The sequence below is a fragment of the Panicum virgatum genome, chromosome 1N, assembly GCF_016808335.1.
Source record: "Panicum virgatum strain AP13 chromosome 1N, P.virgatum_v5, whole genome shotgun sequence".
NCBI lineage: Eukaryota > Viridiplantae > Streptophyta > Magnoliopsida > Poales > Poaceae > Panicum > Panicum virgatum.
In genome coordinates, this window is record NC_053145.1 from 59,692,500 (window position 1) to 59,702,077 (window position 9,578).

A 9,578-nucleotide genomic window follows, 5' to 3' on the forward strand; every position below is an offset into this window, starting at 1 on the left:
AAGGTGTGGTAACTGATGCACGCTGTCAGCTCGATCGTCTGCCTGCTCTCATGCCAAAGCACCGTGAGCACTTGAGCCGTTGAGCGGAGAGGGTTCAGCACTTGAGCGGGCTCAGCGCATGGGAGATGAGCCCAGCCCCAGCTAGCGGGCACGGCGCTCCTGAACGGAAGAAAATGCACGCGCGCGCATCACATCTCCAGTTCTCCAGCCAAGCCAAACAGCAGCAGTGCACTTTACCACGTAACCACCAAACCGGTTTGAGGCTCACGGGCCGAGGGCTTGGTGCCCGGAGGGCCAGCGGGAAGCCACAGATTCTCGAGATAGGGGTGCAGCCAATCGCAGCCCAGCGTCGGGCCACGAGAGCCGATCGCCGTGGAGAGCATCCAAGGGGAGTGGACGCAGGGCAACGGGCGCGCAGGAACGAAAAGGGGCTAGGCTTCACTGTGCCGCTGACATCGGGACGATACCGTCGCAAAGCAAGGGAGGCGCAGAGGCAGAGAGGCCGCCTGCGAAGCGCCGGCGCGTGCGATAAGGCACTGACGAGACGGCATGGCCGCCACGGCGTACTCCACGGCGCTTCTCGGCGGGGCGCGCCTCGCCGCCGTCGGCGGCGCCGCCGTGCCGTCCTCCGTCCTCGTCCCGCGGCGTAACCTGCTGACGCCTCTCCGGCTCCAAGGTGAGTGAGAGCACGGTTTGTGGGCCGGGGAATCGGCTCCGATCCTCTTCTGGCAATTCCATCAGCGGCTGCGTTCTGACTTTTCCGTGCGAAATGGTGGTGTGCGATCAGATGCGCCGAGGCTGTCGCTGCTCCGGGCGAAGGCCTCCGACGACGACACCTCGGCCGACGAGCTCATCGCCGACTTGAAAGCCAAGGTAGGTGCGCTGTCACACCCGGTTTTAAGGACAAAACCGAATACATAGCTATATATATGACATGATCAAGTTTTATACATATAGAGACATTATAAGTGAATAATCAGTACCAGTATCACGAAAAGTAGAAAAACAATAACTAAAAGACTATTAGAGTTATACAGCTTATCCTGGAAACGAAGACTTCAAACTTCACAGGCAATCGGCTGGGGGTTGCGTACGCCTAGAACTCAGCAACATCTTCAACAGACTTCACCACAACATTCTCCTTCTGAGCAGCAGTAAGTAAGGGTGAGTACACTTATGGTTGGTACTCAGCAAGGCCACAAGAAATAACCAGAATATGATTTAATTCCATCTTTAAGTTTATTAATCATGTGAGGGTCCAAGCCGCTCTTGACCGTGAGCACGGCTAACCGGTTAGTTTTAACCCAACCACGCAATGTGCTAGCTAGGCACAGTATCACACTTCTGAGGTGTGATTGCATAGGAACTCTACGAGGGCTTTACAAAGATTCCCTAACCCGTGACAATCCGCTAAGGTTTCAAGCCAAAGTGGTCAAACATGGCAGAGAAAGAAGGAGGGGGAGAGTGGGACGCGAGCTGGGCCGGGGAGGGGAAACTGGGCTGGCGGTGAGACTTTTGGGCCGCGGGGAAAGAAGAAAAAGGGAGAGGGAGAAAGGAGAGATGGGCCGGATGGGTTGAAAAGAGGAAGGGGTAAAGGAAAGGCTTTTCCATTTTTGAAAGGATTCAAATACATTCAATTCAAATTCGAATTCAAGAATTTAAATTCAAACTGAACAACAAACAATAAAACTATGCAAGGACAGCATAAATGCATAACCAACGAACAACCTCATTTAATTTAAAAAGCAAACGATTATTTTCTTTACACTAAATTCCCTGTAACGAAAATAAATTTTGACAAAATTTTAAAATTATGAGAAAATTGTTGTTTTATTTTTAATTTTAATCACATTCTGAAATTTAAAAATTTCAGGGTGTGACATGCGCCGCCGTGGCTCATATGACATATATTGGCAAGAAATTCGGATGGTAATAGAATGGCTTAAAATTTAGCAACCTGGCATGTTGTTGACTGTGACAGTGGGACGCCATCGAGAACAAGACCACCGTCATCACATACGCCGGCGGCGCCATCGTCGCTCTTTGGCTGACCTCCGTCATCGTCGGCGCCATCAACTCCGTGCCTCTGGTACGCTCCTGTGGTCATGGTTTTGGTGTTCTCCTGTAATCGCTCTGGATCCGCTCCTGGGTATAGCTTGACAAGCTCGTCCTTGATTTCCGCAGCTTCCAAAGATCATGGAGCTCGTCGGTCTTGGATACACCGGATGGTTCGTCTACCGCTACCTTCTCTTCAAGGTAAGAAGATGCGACCAAGGATTACTACGTCCATTGTTCTAAACGATATTTCTGAGTTTTGGACGTGCAAATTAGCCTGCCTTGGTAGGATGATCAAGTCTAGCAGTTTAAAAGCGCTGTGAGTTTAACATGTTGTCATCTATTCCATTCGATCGATTGCAGGAAAGCAGGAAAGAGTTGGCTAGCGACATCGAGTCACTCAAGAAAAAGATTGCTGGGACAGAGTAGTAAAATGTTTGCTCCCGTGATTTTTTTTGGATGATTCCTGCGAGAGCTCATTACCTTTTCTCTCCTTTTGTCCTAAGAAACAAGTCACTTTAGCATTCAATATTTATCCTAAAAAATAAGCCATATGTGTATGCAAAAATCAATTAGTGCTAAATATGAATAATTAATAGGATAAAATAGAGATAAACATGGTCGTTTTATCTTATTATTAATTTATTCTAGAAATTATAAGATGACTTGTTTTTTAGGACGAAGAGAGAATTATTGTTGTTGCCTTTGCATTTTGCATACGTGAGCAGTCACCAGAGACCGTGTCGTCCCAAAAAGCTTTTAGTTGTAGTGGAACAGAGACAATGCACAAACCTTATGATGTCAGGGTACCACATTTATCGCCTCATTTTGCAACCAATATCTACTGTATAGACAACATGTCCATTGGACTTGTTTTGACCAACATAAACGGTCTAGCGAGAGTATCTCACACTACTGTAAAAACGCACATTCGTCCGCGGCCGTTAGTACCGGTCACGGCTTTGGCCGGTACTAACGTGCAAATTTAGTACCGGGCCAAAAGAACAGTGGCCATGTGAGCCTATTAGTACCGGCTGGTGGCTCTAGCCGGCACTAAAGTGCGCCACCGACAGGCTCTGACCACCGCCTGCAACAGCTAGTGACAATTTAGTACCAGCTGGAGCCATCAGTCGGTACTAAATGACCGCCAGGAAAATTAGTACCGGCTGGTGGCTCCAGCCGGTACTAAATGCGGCGCGTTAGTACCGGCTCGAGCCACCAGCCGGTACTAATGCGCCCACTATAAATTGGCGTCTTCTTCCTTCCCGAGCTCGAGCCAGTGCCATTTCACCAGAGAAGCTCGAGCTCGGGGTTGTTCTTTCCCTTAGAGAGTTGCCGCCATTTTTTCTAGTTTTAGTGAGTGTTCTAGTCATCCAAATGCGCCAAAGATTTGCAACTTCATCCTCTGTTCATTGATAGTCTTTATTCTTCATTTTATGCTCTATAGTTAGAGAAATTTGTGACTTTTGGAAATAGTGAGGATGAATATGATTTCTTTGATTTATGCAATGATTTGAGATATATAGAACTGATGACTTGAATGTGGGAGTAGGTTTATTGGCTAGGTTGAATATGGATAATTTATAGACATATTTTTCAATCATTTTCTATATATTAGAAATGACCATAGCATATTTTTTATTTTTAGATTCAGATGAGCATGTGGATAGTAGAAATATTTTCCGAAATAAAGTTTTTTTTCTACTAGACGATTTCTGGATATTGAAAAGAGAGTGTTCGCCTAAAACGAAAGGGTGTCAAAATAATTAGGACATATAGAGATTTATTTCAATTAATTAGATATTTATTTCAATTAATTTATTCATGTTTTTTTGATTGAGAATTAATGTGATTTTGTATTGTAGTTCACAGACACTTACCAGCAAGTGTGAAATATAAACAAAGTAGTGCTGCTATTGGGGCATTAGTCACATTGTGCTTGCTCTATCACAGCTCTTTCTATATCCTTCATTATGTAGATAGAGGAGTTATGACCGAAGAAGAATAAGGGATTAGACAGAGCTGTGACATAGCACGGCACACAATGATGACTAATGCCTCAATAACAACTCTAATTTGATTACATTTCAGACTTGGTGGTAACAAGGGTACACTTTAATTGTAATTGTGAGAGCAAATTATTGTTTTATTGTAATTGTAATTATTATTTTATTGATGTATTATAATTGTGAGATTATAGACACTTACTAGCAAGTGTGACATTGTGTGGGTCGAGCGGATCCGAATAAGGACATCAGCGATGATGAGGCGCCTAATTAAGGACCCTTAGTATATTGTAGAAATTTGTCGGACATAACTTATGTGCACGACGACTTGTAAATATATTATGAATCCCGAGTTTATTATTAACATATTTATATTAGAAGTACATATAATATTTAAAGTTTATGTAATTATAATAAATGTATTCAATTGTATGCTAGATACGAATACGCAGACGTGCTAGAATGTGAATACGCAGACATACACGAATACGAATTAGTTGAAACCCAAAAATGGAAAAACAGAAAAGAAAAAAAAAGATATTTAGTACCGGTCGGTAACACCTGCGGCGCCTGTGTGGCAGGCACTTTAGTACCGGTCGGTGTTACTGACCGGTACTAAAGTGCACCTTTAGTACCGGGCCGTTTGACCGGTACTAAGTGGCGGCCCAATTAGTACCGGCCAGGCGGTACCAAGTGGCAGCCCACTTAGTACCGGCTAGGTGGTACCGGGCCAGCGCCCGGTACAAACCGGGGGTTCCGGCCCGGTACCAATGAGGGTTTTTCCAGCAGTGTCAGTTGATCGCTTTTGGCCCTTCTTTTGCTCGAGAGGAATGCTGCATCATCCTGTAATTTCTACCGAAAACCTCTAATTAGCAAGACATCATAGTGGCCAACAGTCTGAAGCTGGATGCATCATATCTTCTCATTAAAGCTAGACAACCAGACGAAAAGCTCTGGGTGCGGAACCTGGATTTTCAGATGTAATCATGCTCGCCTTTTATGATGCCACAAAATGTAATCTGAACGTCACGATATTTTGTGTCAGATCCTTGCCAATCACGGACACCAACATGACTAAGAGCAACTCCAACCGTTTGGCATTTTTTGTTTGGCAAATTATGGAGTTTGCCAACTCCCAAACAAATATGCCAAATGTAAAACAAATCAATCTCCAACTGTTTTGCATTATTCACTTGGCATAAATGAAAATTGTGGACCCACAATAATTCTCCCGCGATATTTTCCCAGCCGTCGTGCGCTTCTTCTCTCGTCGTGCGGGTAGCCTTCGCGCCTCGCCGTGTCCCTTCGCGCCGTCGCCAGAAATTCCTTCGCTCCGTCGCCTGCGCCGACTTCGTGCTTCCTGTCCCCGACCCTGCTGCCCAAGAAGCTACAGAGATGGATTCCAGGCCGAGGACTCCATCAAGCCGGCGTGCACTGCAGATCTTCAAGGTTTGTGGCATCAATACATCATCGATCATAGGTTGTGATATATTCAAGATGATGGAGAGAAGGAAAAGCATGGCTTGTCGATCAGACGCCGATTACCAGGACAAGTTACTGGCTTGCGGGTAGTAGATGCTTTTCTTTCTGTTGACTAAAATGTACGGTAGTTCATGTTAGTTTTGCTATGGACAGGCCATGTATCCACCAATCCCCTCCCCACGGGAAAACAAGATGAAAAATCGCCTATATGCAGCAGGTTCCGTGGTCGCGTGGAGGTGTTGGCGCGTGTCTGTGCTATGGCGAGGTAAAGACCGGGCCGGTTCTGTGCGCTTGCTCGTCGCAGAGGCAGCCGGCCACGACACAAGCAGGGCGGCGCTGAAGCAACTCCAACCGTCGAGGACGATGGCTGTACGACGCAGTAGATCCCGTCGACGAAGCAGACCCTCGGACCCGTCCCTCGACCCTGGCGGAGTTTCCCCTTCGCGCGGCACCAGATCGCGCGCGAACAATGACGGCGGCGTGCGCGGGAGGAGACTTTCTCGTGCGAAACGTCGGATGCCAAGCGCCCAAGCGTCGAGGACGCGCGCATATATGCGCGGGTTCAGCCGGTATTTGCCAACTCCCCAAAATTGCCAAAGCCAATTACCAAACGGTCGGAGAGGAGTTTTTGTGCTTTTTAGCAAAAATCAAGAATGCCAAAGCCAAATGGCAAACCGTTGGAGTTGCTCTAAGTATAGCATCAACAAATCCCCTAACCGTGAAATACCACGAGACTCTAGCAGTTCACATAATAACGCGACACTACAGAAATAACATTTTTTAACGAACCACGACATTTGGTGATTATGATGCGATGATAATATCAAAAGTTCAGCGGCATGACAGCGGCTTCAGGCCGGGCTCCAAAACATTCGTGTCGGATATATGCTGGTACGACATCTGAGAATTAACATGTTGAAAATGCGAAAAAAACCCTTCAATGTAGCTTTTGTTAGAGATCGAGTTTCACCCCTCACCTTTCGAATCTTTTAAACTAAGTCCCTCAACTTTTATTTCCTGAGATAACAAAATAAGGCTGCTGCAAGTGTACACATTGCTTATTAATTATTACAATATGCATGTAATTTACACGTGTGTTCTTTGTGTTTCTTTTGCGAGCTGCTATCTATCATAAGAAAGAAAAGGGGGGTGGACAGCAATGTACAAATGTTCATCACTCCTTCGTCTCAACCCTCAATCATGGATGCTGAAACGATGAGGGGGAGACACACAAGTTGTGAACGAAGAACCAACTAACTAAAGGAGCTTCGACAAATTCTGATGAGCCCGTAATTTCATGCCGAGCCCGTGATGCCTCGCAAGACCTGCGTGCTGCAGTCTGCAAGTGCGACGACCTCGGCACGCACGGCAACACGGGCGCGGCCTGACCGGCCAGCGCATCATCAGCTAGCTAGGTGACGGCGCATGGGGCGGCGGCGGCGGCCGGCCGCTTGACGAACCGGCCCTTCATCCGCGGCCGCTTCTCCGCGTTCAGCTTCCGCACCTCGTACCGTATCTTCTTGGCGAACAGCCTCGTCCGCCGCTTCTCCCGGTACCGCGACACCCGCGCCTCCCGCCCGCCGCCCATCATCCCCAGCCGCGGCGTCAACGCCTCCCCACCCAGCCGTCCTCCCCCGGCCATCCACACGCCCTGCCACCGCGCAGCAACACCATGAGCACACAATTGCAGCTACAATAATCTGAACCATATTTGCCCTAAAAAAATAATCTGAACCGTATGCTCGATCGATCGACGAGCAGCGCAAATTCGCAAGCGAATCACGTACCGGGTGGTGGGCGTGGGGCCAGAAGTCGTCGAGCTGGACGTTCGGACGCTGGCCGTCGGTCCACGGCGAGCTCCCCCAGCTCTCGATGATGGCCTCGTAGTTGAGTCTGAGATCCAGGCTCCTCTTCAGGAACTGCGCATCCGCGGCGACGCCGCTGCTTGCCGATGCCTTCCGTTCGAAACTGTCCTCGTCGTGATCTATCACCGTGGGCGAGCTGCAGTGCAAGTCTGTGTCCAGCACCTCCGCCGATTCCTCCGGCTTCAGCTCCGCAGGGCCACGAGCGAGAGAACCCTCGATGTGGGAGATTACGCTGCTACCGGGCTCCATCTTTACCCGCCCGCCGTCTTCCGCCGGCGCCATTAGTCCTAGGCTCTCCATGTAGAACGATTCGTCAAGCTCGTTGCCGTCGTCGAGACCTTGGCCGAGAAGGGCTTCCATGTCCGCCGCGAACTCTCTGAGCTCGGCGTCCGTCGGGCCGAAGCCCGCAAAGCAGTCCGGGAGCTGCTGCACGGGTGATTCTGCAACCACCGGGGTCTTTGTGTGCTCCACGGTGCCGTCGACGTCCTCCCTGGAGCACGGGGCTCCGGCCGCCGGGTCATCGATTGGCAGCGGCGAGCAGAGCTCAGCGAGGGCGCGGTCGAAATTCGGCACGCGGTACAGCAGCTGCTCCTCCTCCGCCTCCTCTTCCTCGGCCTTCCGCTCATCCGACGACGACTCGACGGTCACCTCCGGCACGACGATGAGCTTCCTCGACAGCAGCTGCCCGACGCTCTTGACGTTCGGCCTCCTGGTGCGCGCCTTGCGCTTGGACCACCCCGGCGTGACCTGCTGGCGCGTCTTCGACGCCGACGCCGACGTGGACGCCGCGTGACGCGGCGGCGACGTCGGGCGCAGGCGGAGGCGCTCGTGGCGCCTGGCGAGCGGGTTGGCCGAGTGCACCGACGCGTCGCAGCCCTGGCACAGGAAGGCGTCGTCGGCCGCGCAGTACCACCGCGCGCGCCGCCGCAGGCAGCTGTCGCAGGCGCGCGCCGCCTTGCCGCCCACGGCGGCGCCGGGCGCCGCCTTCGAGCCGCTCATGTGCCGCCGAGCGCCGACACGCGCGGCGGCGTTCCTCCCGGTGCAGCAGCGATCCCAAGAGAAAGCCAGCAGGTGCGCTCCTACCGCGTGCGTGACAGGAATTGCGGCGTGACAAATAAAATCGCAAGAAAATATCATTCGAGTAGGGCTGCTGCATGAGTGAGGGCCATGGCCCACGGGCCCAGCATGGCTCTTTTCCGGGGACCTCGGCCGCGATGCCAAGGTTGGGTTTAGATGCGTAAAATAGTGGTAAAACATATTACATTAGTCACTGTAGTACAATGTAGTATTTTTTCGTTTATTTATGATAATTGTTGTCCTATCATGACCTAACTAAACTCAAAAGATTGGTCTCGTCGTGTACATCAAAACTATACAATTAATTTTTTTATTTACCTACATTTAATGTTCCATACATAAGGTAAGAGATTTGATGTGATAGGTAAATAATGAAGTTTGAAGAGAGAAATTTTGGAACTAAACACAACCTAGTGTGCTTTCCACTTTTAGTGTGGACGTGGGGGCCCACCTGCAGGCCTTATCTGGTAGCCGATTCCGATTGGCCCGCTGGTAATACCCCATCCGGTTCCTCGATATGCGATTGGCTGCTCCTGGATTTTTCGTGGGGCCACGGCATGGCCTCGCGACACGTTGGAGGAACACTGGTGGGACCAGTGGAGGAGGGCCACTCGATGAAAAGTCGTTCGCTGTATCGATCAGTTGAGAGCGTGATGCGGTTGCTGCGTGCTCGAATATAAGTGACCCTACGCGTGGATGATTTCTGAACTTTGGCTAGAATATACTCCAAACAGTTGAATTTTTTAAGGCAATTTCAATGGGACAGATGATTAGACATTCAACAAAACTTTGGGACCAAGTGATATAGGAGTTCATATGTATGTATTCAACAAAAGTAATTTTATGCCGAGACTTCATTGGACTGGTAGAAGCCAAATTGGTCATGCTAATCGCCAGCATGTAACGCGCGCACAGATGATTGGACATTTTTTTATTTATTTTTGAGTGCAAATCATTGTATACACTATTAAGGTAGGTAGCAGCAGCACTGTCAAATATAATGCTTGAGCTATACTGTGTGTGTGTGTGTGTGTGTGTGTGTGTGTGTGTGTGTGTGTGTGATGCTCAAGGCTAAAACTGACCTGTCAAGCGC

At 49.4% G+C, this 9,578-nt stretch overlaps 2 protein-coding genes and 1 long non-coding RNA gene across 3 annotated transcripts; 2 read left to right on the top strand and 1 right to left on the bottom strand.

Annotated features, from left to right (window-relative positions):
* The first annotated feature begins 319 nt into the window (after positions 1-319).
* On the top strand, positions 320-4,418 carry LOC120657137 (protein CURVATURE THYLAKOID 1A, chloroplastic-like). Its single transcript, XM_039935400.1, has 5 exons — positions 320-676; positions 788-873; positions 1,982-2,089; positions 2,185-2,256; positions 2,419-4,418. The coding sequence occupies exons 1-5, from the start codon at positions 550-552 to the stop codon at positions 2,482-2,484; spliced, it is 459 nt and encodes a 152-aa protein (XP_039791334.1). The 5' UTR covers positions 320-549; the 3' UTR covers positions 2,485-4,418.
* An 883-nt stretch (positions 4,419-5,301) lies between these two features.
* Positions 5,302-6,334, top strand: LOC120657139. The gene is made up of 2 exons (XR_005668093.1): positions 5,302-5,510; positions 5,697-6,334. It is a non-coding gene; the product is annotated as an uncharacterized LOC120657139 (long non-coding RNA).
* Positions 6,335-6,530: 196 nt separating this feature from the next.
* Positions 6,531-8,613, bottom strand: LOC120657138 (zinc finger protein CONSTANS-LIKE 16-like). The gene is made up of 2 exons (XM_039935401.1): positions 7,331-8,613; positions 6,531-7,194 (listed from the first exon to the last, which is right to left on the bottom strand). The coding sequence occupies exons 1-2, from the start codon at positions 8,543-8,545 to the stop codon at positions 6,955-6,957; spliced, it is 1,455 nt and encodes a 484-aa protein (XP_039791335.1). The 5' UTR covers positions 8,546-8,613; the 3' UTR covers positions 6,531-6,954.
* Positions 8,614-9,578: the final 965 nt, after the last annotated feature.